This window comes from Pipistrellus hanaki (genome assembly GCF_964339955.1).
Source record: "Pipistrellus hanaki genome assembly, chromosome: 7".
Classification (NCBI taxonomy): Eukaryota; Metazoa; Chordata; class Mammalia; order Chiroptera; family Vespertilionidae; genus Pipistrellus; species Pipistrellus hanaki.
In genome coordinates, this window is record NC_140509.1 from 12,145,345 (window position 1) to 12,161,724 (window position 16,380).

General features: G+C 43.1%; 1 protein-coding gene across 7 annotated transcripts in view; it reads left to right on the forward strand.

Moving 5' to 3' along the window:
* BICRAL (BICRA like chromatin remodeling complex associated protein) overlaps positions 1-16,380 on the forward strand; it is a 100,504-nt gene that overhangs the window by 45,777 nt on the left and 38,347 nt on the right. For 3 of the 7 annotated variants that reach the window (XM_084890263.1, XM_084890268.1, XM_084890264.1), the window contains exons 3-4: positions 15,841-15,886; positions 16,292-16,340. In XM_084890263.1, the coding sequence (XP_084746389.1) occupies positions 15,846-15,886; positions 16,292-16,340 (90 nt within the window). In that variant the 5' untranslated portion in view covers positions 15,841-15,845. Of the gene's footprint in view, positions 1-14,917; positions 15,046-15,193; positions 15,454-15,840; positions 15,887-16,291; positions 16,341-16,380 lie in introns of those variants that run through there. The other 4 variants (XM_084890262.1, XM_084890267.1, XM_084890265.1 and 1 more) reach the window with 3 other exon arrangements.

The following is a 16,380-nucleotide window of genomic DNA, read 5'->3' on the forward strand; positions in this document are numbered from 1 at the left end:
TCTTAGGGTTTGAAAAAGATTTCACACTAGATAGAAGTCTGTCTCTTAAATGGAGTTTAGAAAGGTGATATTAATTCATCTTTCAAGTTTTTGTAGAAACTGAAATCTTGCTTGGAGTAATATGCTAAATATATATGTGTCCATATTCTTTCTGTAATAATTTTTAAGCTTATAAAAAGGTCCTCTCATTTCTCCTTCTTAAATAATTGATTTTGTCCACATATCTTTCTTTGCATCTGCTTTTATAAAAGGGAATTCTCGGCTTTCTTCCTTGGTAACATTAACTTTGTAAAATGGAATTTTCTTTGTTAATCTTGTTAGTTGTTTTTATACGGCTTGTTTTTCTTGGAACGTGCTATAAAACCAACATATTTTGAGTGTTACTCATTGACAGAGAGCAATGAGAGTCAAGAGTTTGCATAATAACTCTAACCAGATTGCTCTTACTGATGCTTAGGAAAAGAAAAAAATTGTTTAGATTTACTGCCATTTCAAAGTTTTTTTAAAATTGGTTTTAGAGAGGGGGGAGGGGAGAGAGAGAGAGAGAAAGAGAGAGAGAGAGAGAGAGAAAGAGAGAGAGAGAGAGAGAGAGAGAGAGAGAGAGAGAGAGAGAGAGAGAGAGGGAGGGAGGGAGGGAGGGAGAGAATTGCCTTCCGTACATGCCTGAACCAAACCTATGTGCCCTGGCTGGTGCACGCAGTGATGCTCCAATCCACTGAGCCACACGGGCCAGGGCTCACAGTGTTTTTAAAAGCAGTTTCAGCCGAAAACTGGTTTGGCTCAATGGATAGAGCGTCGGCTTGGGGACTGAAGGGTCCCGGGTTCGATTCCGGTCAAGGGCATGTACCTTGGTTGCGGGCACATCCCCAGTAGGGGGTGTGCAGGAGGCAGCTGATCGATGACTCCCTCATCGATGTTTCTAACTCTCTATCTCTCTCCCTTCCTCTCTGTACAAAATCAATAAAATATATTTAAAAAATAAAATAAAATAAAAACAGTTTCATATATAAGGACAATAACATACAAACTACACTGATGGAGAGCAATGGTGTCCTAGCATAAGTGAGAAAATTTCAGGCAGTTTTTATTAGCTTAATTATCACCAAACTATGTTTTAGTGAAATTTGGAAGTGGAGATGCAAACAGCAGTTCTGTTTACTTCTTATGACTGAGGTTGTGCAACAACGTCCATTATTTTTAAAAGTAAAGAAAAGTTACATTGGTAGGATTTTGGCTTTTGCTTCATTTAAAATGTTTTCTAAAAGTAATCGCCTTTCTATTAGGAAAAACATAAGCAGCAGATAAATCTCCATTTCATATTTTTTCTGAATGACACTAGAAATCAAACTAGTGTTAGAGCAGCTTCTATTTGATATTCAGATAGTCTGCTTTTATGGAGAGGATGCAAGTAAGACTCACTTTGGGCTCTTACTCCGAAATGTTGGCTTATGTGTTTGGTTGATACACAACCAGGTCTGTCTTTGGGAGGTTAGCTCTAACGCTGGCATTACCTCCTCCTTTTGCTGAGTCTGCTTGTCATGGATGCTGATTCTCTAACTGACTGATTATTTTTAGTAAAAATAATAAATGTGTAAGTCATGATTAAAGCAGAAATTCACCTTTTATTTGAAATATAATACAAGAATTCTTTCATCAAAACTCAATAGTGTAGCCCTGGCCTAGTAGCTCAGTTGGTTAAAGTGTCATTCTGATATGCCAAGGTTGTGGGTTTGATCCCCGGTCAGGCATATATAAAAAAACAACCAATGAATGCATATGTAAGTGGAACAACAAATTAATGTCTCTCTCAAAACAATAAAATAAATAGATAGATAAATGAAATTTAGTAGTGTAACTGCAGAGAACTGACATCTTTTTAATACATATTATCCTATATACTGAGATAGTATGAATTATCACAAAGATAGTTTTAATTTTATTTTACTTAATATTTAATAGCAATCATAATAGCAGCACTTCCTGTCATTTCTCAATCATATCTTGTGTATTGTTTACCATAGTCTTTAAATGTTCAGTCTTTTATAAAACAATAAAAATTATAAAGACATTTTGGCAGGGCGTCTGTTTTTTTCTATCTTACAGAGTTGATTTTTCTTTTCTGTAAGGTCTATGGTTGGTCCCCTCAAAACGCCATACATGGCTATGCCAGAGACTCTGAGAGCCTTGCTTCTGAGTCTTTTAATGAACACAACTATTATTAATGTAATAAATGACAATGCTAAATACTTGGGGGCTCCAAGGAATTATATTTACATTCAGTTTGTAAAACCCCTGTTTTAAGGAAGTTTATTAAATACTAAATGGATTGTCATGGAAGAATACACAATCTCTGTCCAAGGATCTTAAACAATGACATTTCCTTAGGCCTCAGAGAGTTGAGCCGTCTGATCTGGCGCAGAGAACGGAGAATCAGGTGACTTTTTCATAGCTTCTCTGCACAGCGGGAATGTGTGGCTAGTGTAAGGGCCCAGCGTGAGCTGCGGGTCCTGGACGATGGGCTACAACCTGGCAGCTGATTAGCGGAGGAGGAAGCAGAGCGGCCTGGCAGTGTTTCCCAGGCCGTCTGTGCCTCTGTCAGACACGCACACAGGTCTGTCCGTAGGTTCTTTGGGGTCTCCGGATTGTGGGAGGCCTTCAGCAATCAAGTTTAGCAGGTTTTAATGAGCCCTGACATTTTTCAGGATCCTAATGTTTTTAGAATCTTAATGTTTTCCAAACTTGAGAACTCAAACCACCCGTCTATTTCCTCAGACCCCAGTTTGAGAAACATTCAAACTGTATGGTTAATGGTTCTATAGTCAACAAACTTAAGACCATTAACACTGCTCTGGAATTTACCTTTTTTAAAATTTATCTTTATTGTTGAAAGTATTACAGATGTCCCCCCTTATTCCCCATTGACTCCCTCCACCCTACAACTCCCGCACCCAGCCTTCCCTGCACTTTGTCTGTGTCCATGGGTCATACACATCTATAATAGAAAAGGCTAAGTGACTGACCGTACCTACGTACGTCCCACCGACCAACTGACGGGCCGGTACATATGGCGCGCACTGGCACTTTAAAAATAAACGTTGACTCGCGGATGCACCATACACATAAAGCTCTCACTAGTGCCAATCACATGCGTGTGTTTGGATCTGTCATTGTCGATCATGAATTAGGTTGTCACTTCTATTACAGAGAAAGGGCCAATAGTGATATTAAAATATTTCTTCTAATTAATTTCCTTTCAATGTGCACAAATCTGTGCACCAGGCCACTAGTATGCATAAGCTTCTTTGTTAATCTCTTCCCACCCACCCCACCCCTGGAATTTATCTTAAAGAAGTTTGATATATTTATCAGACAGAATTTATCATTACAGTATCCTCCGCTTATCCAAGGGGGATATGTTCCAAGACCCTGAGTGGTTACCTAAAACCATGGATCATTCTGAACCTAAACATACTTTTTTCCCTATCCACACATATACATTATGGCTTTTCTTTGGTATATCTGAATTTGCAGCATCACTACTCTGTGCTGTGGGGCCATTATTAAGTGAAGTAAGGGTTATTTGAATATAAGCACTGAATACCACAAGTCAATCTGATAACCAAAAGGCTGCTAAGTGACTGATGGGTTGGTAGTGAATACAGTGTGGATACTCTGGACAAAGGGATGATTCATGTCATGGGCCGGAGGGAGCAAGGCAGCACTAGACTTCATCATGGTATTCAGAACTATACACGGTTTAAAACTTATGAATTGTTTATTTCTGGAATTTTCCATTTAATATTTTTGAGCTGAGGATGACCATGGGTAACTGAAACCTTGGGAAGCAAAACCATGGGTAAGTGGGAATACTGTATTCTCTAGCTTGCTAAAATCATGAATGTCTTGGCTTCTATGGATCCTTGTATTTCCATTTTCAGATTGACCACCATTGATAGTCAATCCTTCATAACACACAACAAACCATTGAGTTCTGGGAGTTGGGTAAATTAAATGGTTTTCAAACTTTTTCCTCCTAGTGGAATAAGAGTTGAGTCAATTAGCCGAAGCCGGTTTGGCTCAGTGGAAGAGCGTCGGCCTGGGGACTGAAGGGTCCCGGGTTCGATTCCGGTCAAGGGCATGTACATTGGTTGTGGGCACATCCCCAGTAGGGGGTGTGCAGGAGGCAGCTGGTCAATGTTTCTCTCTCATCGACGTTTCTAACTCTCTATCCCTCTCAATTCCTCTCTGTTTAAAATCAATCAAATATATTTATATATAAAAAAAAAGTTGAGTCAATTAAAGGGGAGTAGTTGGGATGTCAGAGTGCCTCTACCAATAACTTTAAGGCCTTCAGGACATCTCTTGTACACCTTGGAGGATCTTAGGTCCCCAGGCAACAAAGCTTAAATAATCACTGCTGTGGCCCAGCCCATGTGGCTCAGTGGTTGAGCATTGACCCATGAACCAGGAAGTCACAGTTGGTCCTGGGATCAGGGCACATGCTAGGAGTTCCCTAGAAGGAGGCTTCCAGTCATTGATTCTCTCTCATCATTGATGTTTTTATTTTTCTCTCCTCCCTTCAATCAATAAAAACATATTTTTTAAAAAATCACTGATGTGGCCCTAACCGGCTTGGCTCAGTAGATAGAGCATCGGACTGCGGACTAAAGGGTCCTGGGTTCGATTCCTGTCAGGGGCATGTACCTTGGTTGCGGACACATCCCCAGAAGGGGGTGTGCAGGAAGCAGCTGATCAATTTCTCTCATCCACATTTCTAACTCTCTATTCCTCTCCCTTCCTCTCTGTAAAAAATCAATAAAATATTTTTTTTAAAAAATCACTGATGTGGCAACTAACTTTATTTAGGAATAGGACAATGATCCCGAGAGATTGGAGCTTGTCAATAATCACAATGTCAGTATCCAAAACAAGCCCTTTGACTTTGAAAATGCGTGCTCTTCCCCAGAGTCCCTCCTCTGGGAGCCTTGCTTCTCCACTGTTTGTCCAGCTGGATTGCGTAATGTATTAGGTGTATTTCTACTCCAGCTCATTCTAAGTAGGATATAAAGCAGCATAAAGGCCTTCGAATTCTGCATTTCATGAGTTGAACTAATGTCTGATACTGCTGACATTAATGCTTGTCTTTGCTGACCATGAGGAATTTTTTAATTCCTAAATTTTTCTCCTAATAATGTTTCTTAGTGTTTTCTACCCTCTCTTTCTTGCTGCTAGAAGGCTCTAGTTGGTGACAAAATGGATGAAGTTCTTAGTTGAATAATAACCAAAAAAAACCCACGTAGAACCCATCATGTTGAGTTTGACAACTTCTTTTACTGCAAATGGGTACAACTGTGAAAATATAGTCATGTTTCTTCTAGTAAAATGTCATTATTTCACAAAAATGCCCACTCACGTCACCTGCCGAATCCTGGGAACCCCTGCCAGAAACTAGCACTCCTCACATTGCATTGTAATGAATTTTACATTTCTCTCTTCCAAAAGATCAGGAACCATGCCAGAAGGCTTCACACAGTCTTAAAGTTACAAAATTTACCAGCCCATAACAATTAGAATATGGTAAAAGGGTTTAAAAAAAAAAAAGAATATAGTAAAAGGAGTAAATGAGAGATTTTATGTCCTAATTGATATAACAGTTACTTGCCCTGGGTAAGGGGCTATTTTACAGCATAATTTTTTGATCCTGATAACTCATTGGAAATTTATTTGCTTAAACCAGTAATTCACTTTTCAGTATTGCTTTTACAATTCTACAAAAATGTTAAGGGTATTCCCTTTATTATTACATTTTATGTCAAACTCATTTGATATGCCCAGCCCTTATCACAGTACCTGGCACATTATAGTTGCTAAATGTTTGATAATGAATAATGAATATTCTTTCCACCCACTGAACAACTTTATTAAAGACTAGAGGCCTGTGCATGAGTCCTTGCACTGGTGGGGTGCCTCAGCCTGGCCTGCGCCCTCTTGCAATCTGGGACTCCTTGGGGGATGTGGCAGTGCATGAAGTGGCAGGCTGCTGGGGAGGAGCCTGAGTTGGGGTCCCTGTGCTGCACCACTCCCGCTCATCCTGGCCCCTGTGCCTGCTGCCACCATAGCTTGGTACACTGCCAGGGAGGCGGAGAGGCTCCCGCTGCTGCCGCAGCTGCGCTCACCAGCTGTCCGTCTGGCTTCTGGCTGAGTGGCACTCCCTCTGTGGGAGCGCACTGACCACCAGAGGGCAGCTCCTGCATTGAAGATCTGCCCCCTGGTGGTCAGTGCACATCATAGCAACCGGTCGACCAGTCGTTCAGTCCATTGGTCATTACAGTCAATTAGGCTTTCATACACTGAGTGGCCAGATTATTATGATCTCTGAACGCATAATAATCTGGCGACTCAGTGTATATCCTATATAATAAAAGGCTAATATGCAAATTGTCCCCTCAACCAGGAGTTCGACCAGCAGGCAGGCCAGCGAACCGCCCATGTCCCCTCTCCCTGGCCAGGCTGGCCGGGCCCCACCCATGCATGAATTCATGCACCGGGCCTCTAACATATATATGTATATGTATGTGTATGTGTATGTGTATGTATATGTAGCTTTCCTCATTCTCTAAGGTAGGGGTGTCGAACTCAATCAGAGAAGGGGCCAAAATCTAAAATCCAGCCTAAATCTCGGGCCGAATGGTTTACTGAACAGTCATAAACTGACAATGTCATAAACTGACAGCGGAGTGCAGTGATGACAGCGCGGTGCGGGCCACATTGCAAGGCCTGGCGGGCTGGATTTGGCCCGCTGGCCTTGTGTTTGACACATGTGCTCTAAGGTATTCTTCAGGGTAGAAAACAAGAGGCATGGGATAGAACTGTCTTTCCTTTCTCCTTTCCTTCCTCTTTCAGGATACTTAATCCTTTCATCTATGCTAATGAACTCATATAAACTCTTCTTACCTCCTAGAGTGATTTATTTTTAACCTTAAAAATGGGGTAAGATGGTCCGGCCAGTGTAGCTCACTGGTTGAGCATTGACCTATGTACCACGAGGTCCCGTTTTGATTCCCAGTCAGGGCACATGCCCAGGTTGTGGGTTGGGTCCCCAGTGGGTGATGTGCAGGAGACAGCCGATCAATGATTCTCTCCACCATTGATGTTCCTAACTCTCTCCCTTACTTTCTGAAATCAATAAAAAATATTTTTTAAAAAAATGGAGAAAGATGGAGTAAGAGACACTGAATTTTACAAAATATATAAAACAATGGTGATTAGATATTGGATATTAGGCAGCACTGGACAGTGACTCCTGAGAAATGGAAAACAAATGAGGTAATCCCTATAATTGCCCCAGCTTACTGTCTGGAGAGAGTTTCCAGCCACAGCACAGGGAAGGGGAATCTAGATGGAGTCTAGTAAGCTTCCCGAGTTGAGTGGATGTAGCTGGGAGGTGAAAGAAGATAAAACTCCCAGGACATTGTACTCATTTGATATTAACCCTTAACATAGTACCTGGCACACAGTGGGTGCTAAATGTGTGCTAAATGAATAATGAATAATCTTTTCACCCACTGAAGATCAGAGAGAGAGCTATACAGAGAGAAGAACCTGGAGATTTCAGTGTCTCCCTCGAGTCTTCAACTGAGAGCTGATGAGTGCATGTCTGCGGGGAAACTACCCAAGTCCTGGGAAAGAACCAGAGAAAACAAAATTGGAGCTCACACAGGGCAGGGAAGAGTGTAAAAATTAATAAGGACTTGTGCCTGGGTTGCAGGTTCAATCTCCAGCCCCAGTTGTGTGGGAGACAATCAATGTGTCTCTCATGTTTCTCTCTCTCTCTCTCTCTCTCTCTCTCTCTCTCTCTCTCCCTCCCTCCCTCCCTCCCTCCCTCCCTCCCTTTCTCCCTCCCTCCCTCCCTCCTTTCCTACCTTCTACTCTCTCTGGAAATCAATAAAAAGAAAAAGGGAAACCTTGGGTGATTAAAAAAAAAAAAAAAAAAAAAAAAAAGACCCAACTTCTAGAGATGAAAACTGCAATGTTTGAAAATAAAAATACGTTGGATGGGATTAATAGCAAATTAAACACAGCAGAAGAACAGATTAGTGCATTTGAAGACACAGTGATGGAAACTTCTAAATGAAAGCCTAAAAGATAAAAGGATTTCGGGGGGGGGGGGGGTGGTAAGCATCACTGAGCCATGGAACAAATTCAAGCACCTAATTATGTACATGTAATAGGGGTCCCCAAAGGAGGACACAAAATACTTGAAGTAATGGCTGAAACTGGAGAAAAACTATAAGCTTACTGATCCTGGAAGTTTAATGGATCCCAAGCATGAAGAAAACGATGCCAAGGCATACCACAATAAAATTGCTTAAAACTAGTGGTAAAGAGAAACTCTTTACAGCATCGAGGAGGGGAGAGACCTATTATATACAAAGGGACAAATACAAGAATAACAGCATACTTCTTCTCTTTGGAAATAATGCAAGCAAGAAACAGTGTGGCAATAGTCTTAAGAACTAAAAGAAAAGAAAAAAACTCAATCTGGAACCGTATGCCCAAGGAAAATACATTTCCAAAGTAAAGGCAGCTCTGCCCTCACTGGTTTGGCTCGGTGCATAGATGGTGTCAGCCCATGAACTGAAGGGTCCTGGGTTTGATTCTGGTCAAGGGCATGAATCTTGGTCGCAGGCAGGATTCCTGGACCTGGTTGGGACACACAGACAGTAACCAAATGATTGATATTTCTGTCTTTCTGTCTCTCCCCCTCCCTTCCATTTTCTTTAAATTTTAACGGAAAAATATCTTCGGTGAGGATAACAACAAAATGAAGGCAGCCCTGACAGGGTGCCTCAGTTGATTGGAGTGGTGTCCCATACACCAACAAGTTGTGGGTTCCATTGTGGTCAGGGCACATGCCTAGGTTTCGTGTTCCATCCCAGTTGGGTGCAGATGGGAGGCAATCAGGTGATGTTTCTCTCTCACATCGATGTTTCCCTCCCTCTCTCCCTTTCTCAAAACAAACAAACAGCCGAAACCGGTTTGGCTCAATGGATAGAGCGTCGGCTTGGGGATTGAAGGGACCCGGGTTCGATTCCGGTCGGGGGCATGTACCTTGGTTGCGGGCATATCCCCAGTAGGGGGTGTGCAAGAGGCAGCTGATCGATGACTCTCTCTCATCGATGTTTCTAACTATCTCTCTCCCTTCCTCTCTATACAAAATCAATAAAATATATTTTTTTAAAAACCAAAAAAACAAAACAAAAGAAAACAATGAAAACATATCCTTGGGTAAAGATTTCAAAAATGAAGGCAAAAATAAACACTTTAGATATATAAAAGCAGAAAAAATTCATCGACAGTACATCTGCAGTACAGAAATATTAAAGGAAATCCTTCATGAGAAGGAAAGTGATGCCAAATGAAAATCTGGATATACTCAAAGGAATAAGCAGCACTGGAAATGGTAATTATGTAGATAAAAATAAAAGTTATCACAGCTCATTATACCTTCAGTAACTCAGGCAGAGAGCACATGGTTCTGGAGAAGGCAGCCATTCCACAGTTCATGACTGCTTAAATAAAGTTTCTCAATGGTCCCTCTGTAACCTCAGCATTTTTCCCCCCAATTATAGTTGACATACAATATTATATTAGTTTCAGGTATTCAATATAGTGATTTGTCATTTATATAACTTATGAAGTGATCACCCTGTAAGTTTAGAAACCATTCTGGCATAACCTTAATAATTTTTAAAGGTAAATTTGTAAATGTTTGGAAAATTTTGGCATGTACTAATGCTATACTAAATTAATACAAATAAAGCCAATGTCAGTAGTTATTTTTCTATGTTGATAAGGTAGCCTATTGATTTTTGCTGGTATTTAAAAAAAAAAAATTTGTTTTTAATCCTCACCCGAGGATATTTTTTTCCATTGATTTTTTTTTTTTTTAGAATGGAAGGGAGGGGGAGGTACAGAGAGAAAGAAACATCAATGCGAGACACATAAACTGGTTGCCTCCTGCATATGCCCTGACCAGTGTGGGGATCGAGGTATGTGACCTTGACTGAAATGGGTCTGCAAACCTTCAGCCTGCAGGCCGAGGCTCTAACCACTGAGTGAACTGGCTGAGTCTAAAGTTTTAGCTTACTAATCATCTTCCCTGGGTTGGGGTTTTGGAAGAAAAAACAGAACAGAGAAGCGTATATAAAAGAGAACAAAAGCATTTGCTATGACAGTCTCACACCAAGGTTGAGCACTGGATAGTCTTGTACATATTCACATGTGCAAGAGTGTTTGTAGGACTAACACCCAGAAATAGCTTTGCTGAGTGAAATGAGGTGTGCACTTAAAATTGTGAAAGATATTGCTAACTTGCTTTCTCTGGAGTAATGGGTTTACAGTCTCATTACCAAGTTTCCCTACTCCCTGACAGGCATAGTTCTTACCCTAACTTCATCTTTGCTGCCTGGCAGGAAATTTACACATGTCCCCCTCTTATCCACAAGGGATACATCCCCAGTCACCCCTCCCATGCCTGAGTCCATGGATGGTTACTGAGCCCTGTAGATACTGTGTTTTTTCCTGTACATACACTAGAGGCCCGGTGCATGAAATTTGTGCGGGGGGGGGGGGGGGGGGGGCGGGTTCCCTCAGCCCAGCCTGCATCCTTTCCAATCACTCTCATAATCTGGGACTGCTTGCTCCTAACTCCTCACCTGCCTGCCTGCTGGCCTGGTTGCCCCAACACCCCCCTCCCCCCAGCCTGATCACCCCTAACTGCACACCCCCCCCCGCCCCCCTGGGCCGGCCTGATCGTCCCCCCTCCCCCCAGCCTGATCACCCCTAACTGCACACCCCCCCCGCCCCCCTGGGCCGGCCTGATCGTCCCTAATCACCTCTGCCTACTGGCCTGATCGCCCCCAACTGGCCCCCTGCTGGCCTGGTCACCCCCAACTGCCCTCCTGCTGACCTGGTTGCCACACGCAGCCTGCTGTTCAGTCGTCTGGTCATCCCTCACTAACCCCCCCACCAGCCTTGTCACCCCACACAGCCTCCTGTTCTGTTGTTACTGTTACTGTGTTGGCGTCTCAGGCAAATTGCATATTAGTATGGATACACGGTACAGCTTCTTGTTGGCCACCCGGCATCACTGCTCTTGTGCTTTGAGACCTTTATTAAGTGAAGAGGGTGACTTGAACACAAGCACTGCAATACTGCGACAGCGATCTGATAACCAAGACAGCTACTAAGTGACTAACAGGCAGGAAATATATGCTTGGGGACGCTGACAAAGGGATGATTCACAGCCCTAGTGCGACTGAGCAGGGCAGCGAGAGATTGCGTCATGCTACAAAGAACAGTGTGCAATTTCAAACTTATGAATTGTTTATTTTGGGGATTTTCCATTTAATATTTTTGGACTGAGGTTGATCTTGGGCAAGTGAAACCATGGATAAGGGGGGACTACTACATACTTCCCTTATTCTAAGTGAAGCTGATTATTTTTATATATTTAGGGGCTATCTGTCTTTTCTTAATGAATTAATTATTCATACCCCTTGATTTCCTTCTGATTTTCTTTTTCTTTTTTTCTTATTTATAGCCACTCTGTGTATCAGGGAGAAGAGCCCTTTGTGATATGAGTTGGAGGTATACTTCCCACTTTTGGGTGTTTTAGTCTGGCTTTATTCAGTTGCTAGAGGCCCATTGCATGAAATTTGTGCAAGGGGCTCAGCCTTGAAGCCCAGCTTCATCTGGAAGGTTGTCTGGAAGGACATCCGGAAGGTCACTCGGCTTTCCAGTCCAATTAGCATCTTATGCTTTTATTATTACAGATCTATTTATTTATCTGGTTTTATTTATGATTTTTCTTATATCATGCAAAATTTTAAAATTTTATGTCACCAAATTTGCTAAGTCTTTTCTTTTATGACTCTTTTGCCTTGTGACATAGACTTCCCCCACTCCAAGGTTATAAAAACCAGTTCCTCCCATGTGAGAACGGTTCTCTTCTCCAACTCCCATCCTAATTTAGCTCTTAAGATTGACCTGGAATTTACTTTTGTTAAGATAAGGGATATGGACCCACCTTCTTTTCTCTATATGGCTGACATTTTCCCTTGATTTGAAATGTCACTTTTACACTGTTTTGTTTTGTGTTTGGTGTGAAAGGCCAAGTGGTTACACTGTGTTCTCTCTCTCTTTTTAAATATGTTTTTACTAGAGGCCCAGTGCACGAAATTTGTGCATGGGTAGGGTCCCTAGACCTGGCCTGCGATCAGGGCCTATCAGGTTCCCTGCCGCCCTGCCTTCTCCTTCCCTCACCCCCCACAGCACCCAGCCACCACTGCTAGTCCCTGCCATGCTCCGCACCGCCCCCTGGTGGTCACCACACATCATAGCAAGCGATCAAACTCCCATTCTCCTGGTTGAACTCCCAAGGGGACACTTTGCATATTAGCCTTTTATGGATATAGATATAGATATAGATATAGATATAGATATAGATATAGATATAGATATAGATATAGATTTAGATTTAGATTTAGATTTAGATTTAGATATAGATATAGATAGATATATAGATTAATTTCAGAGAGGGAGGGAGAGGGGGAGAGACATAGAAACATCAATGATGAGAGAGAATCATTGATCGGCTGCCTCCTGCACACTCCCACACTGGGGATCGAGCCCACAACCCAGGCATGTGCCCTGCCAGGAATCAAACAGTGACTTCCTAGTTCATAGCTTGATACTCAATCACTGGCCAGGCTACAGTGGGTTCTCTTGATTAAAGGTATTATTTAAAGTGTTTGTTGACTCCAGTCAGAACAATTTTAAATATTAGCTTTAATTTTTTAAGAGTAGTAGTCAGCTCTCTGGGGCCGTGATCTCTGAACTCTTGGGGTGCCTGCTATCAGGGAGCTGCGGCCCCCTCTGTCCATGGCAGATTCTGCTGCTGTGCCTGCTGCTACCAAGGGGAATGTGTCTCGGCCAAGAAGCGGTTTTAAACCACTGATCTAGGGATTTCCCTTTGGAGGGGACTTCCGTTCCATGCAGCCTTGTAAAATGCACCTGTTGCCAGAGGCCCCTCCGGAGCTCCAGGTTGTCACTTCAGTGAGAAAAGAGCCTGAGTCCACGAGTCAAGGCACAACCTTTCCAAGGAAAACTGAGCTCTTCACTCCTGAGTACGATTTTGACCCCCGATTGTCTTCCCACTCTGATCATAGTCAGTCGGTACCGCTTTCCTTTCCGGAGGGAGAGTGCGCCTGGGGTAAGCTGTGCTGGGGCTGCATTTGTCACCATGTAGAGCTGGCAATAGGGAGACAGGTTCACCTCTTTCAGTTTGGAGCTGTTGAAAGTCAGAAATGACTGGCCCTTTAAACAGTAGAATTCTCATGGTGCCCCGAGTATAAAGGCTTGTAGAGTTCTTCTCCCCAGGGGGGCAAAAGGGTGGGTCTCTCTGGCAGGACCGATGCCACTGACCCTGGTGGGTGCCCTTGGAAGTGTCCTGTCAGGTGCTGGAGCGCCTGTGCGGTTTGGACAAGGGCTTTCAATCGCACCCACTCGTGTAGAGCTGTTTCTGTTTGGGCTGCTCACGGAGCAGCCTGTCCCTGTGAACTCTGGGGTGGCAGGTGTTCTCGGGGTTTGAAAGTCCCAGTGCGCTGGCTTCCTTTCTGAGCTCGTTAGCCCTCGGGCCCCTCATCTTCCAGAGGAACTAGGAACATGTGTGACGTAGCGAGAGAAGCTGGGAGAGTTGTAAAAGTGTCGTGGGGTCTTTTTATAGATCATCTTACATTTTTATTAATCAGTTTGTTCCAGAGACTTTTAAACACTTAAAAATAAATGCACAGCCCAGCCGGTGTGGCTCAGTGGTTGAGCGCTGACCCATGAACCAAGAGGTCACTGGTCCGATTCCGGGTCATGCAGGAGGCAGCTGATGGATGATGCTTCCCTCTCATCGAGTTCTCTATCTCGGTATCCTTCTCTCTCTAAAGATCAATACAAATATATTTAAAAATAAATAAATTTACAGAGCACAGAGAATCTCTCTGTAAATGGTCATGTTGCCCTGGCTGCTTTGGTTCAGTCATTGGAGTATCAGCCCCACGGACCCAAGGGTTGCGGGTTCGATTTCCAGCCCCTGTCTGGGCACGTGCGGGAGGCAACCAGCCCATGTTTCTCTTCTCTCCGCATCCTCCCTTTCCCTCTTTCTAAAAAATCAATGAAAAAGATATCCTAGGGTGAGGATTAAAGTAAACGGTCATGTTGAAGTAATAGCCACTTTATAGGTTTAATTAATCCATGTGATTGTGATGTCTGGCCAGTGCAATTCTACCATAATGAATATCAGATTTAGGGGAAGCCCTTCTCGCGGATTTCTACATATCTATTTAAGAACAGTTTTCCTGTTTTTCCTTGCCATCTTCACTCCTCAGAAGTCACGTTCTGTTAGAAAAGTCATTCTAGCACGCCCCTGAGCTCTTCTTAGTCCTAAGAGCAAATTTCACCTACCAGCTGCCCCTTTTACAGTTGAAGCCATGGAGTTACCTTTGGATAAACTCTTTCTTCCTCCTGTCTTACACATCTCCTCCTCTCCCCTGAAGTTTCACTCGGATGGATTGTAATCTCCCGGATCACTCAGCAACTGAACAAATTCATCCACGCAGGGGCGGCCCACACCGGGTACTTACCCTCCAGACCCTTCCTGAGGAGAGCATGTCCTTCCGTGTGGCCGGAGCCGGTTTTCTGTTTGTTTGGCCTGTGACCCATACGATGGGCAGTTTGGGGGAAGCAGAGAGGAGATGGCAGTTTTAAGGGAGAAAAAAAAACGTTAAGTAGAAATGATCCCTCTGCCTTCTTCGGGCGTGTCCCTTTTCTGGGCATCTCTTCAGGATTTCATTCCTCTGTCCAACTGCCGTTCACACACTGCCCTTTCCAACCGCTCCAGAACTCTGGGCCCTGGCATTCCGTGATGTAAGTTATTCCACGCATGGCTGGAAATGGGTGTGAAGCAGTGTTGCCAGGTGTCAGATCACTAGTGTAAGTTTCCCGCATCTCAGGATCTCGGGGGAGGGAGGAGAGGGGGAGAACGGCTCTTGGAATCTGTGGCTGTTATTGTTTGAGCCAGAACACAGTCACTGTGCTGGCCGAGCAGATGCGGCTGGGAGGAGGGAGTCTGGGCCTGGAGCGGGGGGAACTGGGCTGGGATTTAACAGCGCTGGGATATAGATTGTTTGGAGTCGAACAGTTGGCAGTGTTCCTGCCGTGGGAGGAACCTGGGACCCTCGGGGCAAAGCCCGAGGCGGTGCTGCCTGGACGTGGTGTCTCTGTCTCAGAAAGGAGGGAGAGCGGCTTTCCTGTTTTCCTAAAGATAGCTCAATGTGGCAAGAAATCCGGATTGCTCACCATGTTTGGAAACATCCCGTCACAAAATCCAGAGACTTCTGTGTCCGTGGGATGTTCTTCTAAAACAAAAATATTCGTCCTCCCCGTGTTCGTGGCACGTTTTGAGGAAGTTGCTGTTGAGGGTTTACAGTCCCTCTGGGGAATCTGCGTGAGGGGCCGCTGCCAACTATCCCTGATCTGTCCACATTCCTTTTCCACGTGTGAGTTAAGGATTTGTGTTCAATAAAAACGATTTAAATGGAATACTTTATCTCTTGAATGATCACACTCACAGAAACAAAATCCCATTAGTAATCAGCAATTAGAGGAAGTGCTCCCGTGAAGTAGTTATGTGTCCAGGAAAGTATAGAGTGTATTTTCAGGTGGCATGGATGCTACTGGCTTTAATCCACTTCACTGAAACAGTGTTTTTTATTCCTTTTCTTATAGTTGTCATGGATGATGATGATGACTCGTGTCTCCTTGATCTTATTGGGTAAGATGCTCGTTCCAAAATCAGGGTGAATCAGTTTCCTCCACTAAAACAACCTAATAAGCAAATTAAAACCAGACGGGTTTTTAAAGTAAAAATTAATCAACACAGTATGGATTCACAAGTAAAGAGACTCAGGTTGATAGGGATCAAACTTAGGTAATGCTTTATTTATGTTTATTAAGTTTATTTTCTAACAAGTCCCAGGAATGGTAATAGGAAATAGAACAACATTAATAAATTTTAAAAAAAAAAAAGCAAAACAAAAAACTACTAATGAACTTAAATTAAAATAGGGCGATAATTTTACTCAGGTTATTATGTCATTTTTGTTTTACCCTGGGAAAAAGAATCTGAAGTCTAGGTAACATATTTATGGTTGCTTTCCCCTTTTTCATTGTTTTCTAGAGACCCACAAGCATTGAACTATTTTCTGCATGGACCTAGTAATAAATCTGTAAGTAATACTTAGCACGTCGCAGATGTAACTTTCGTTT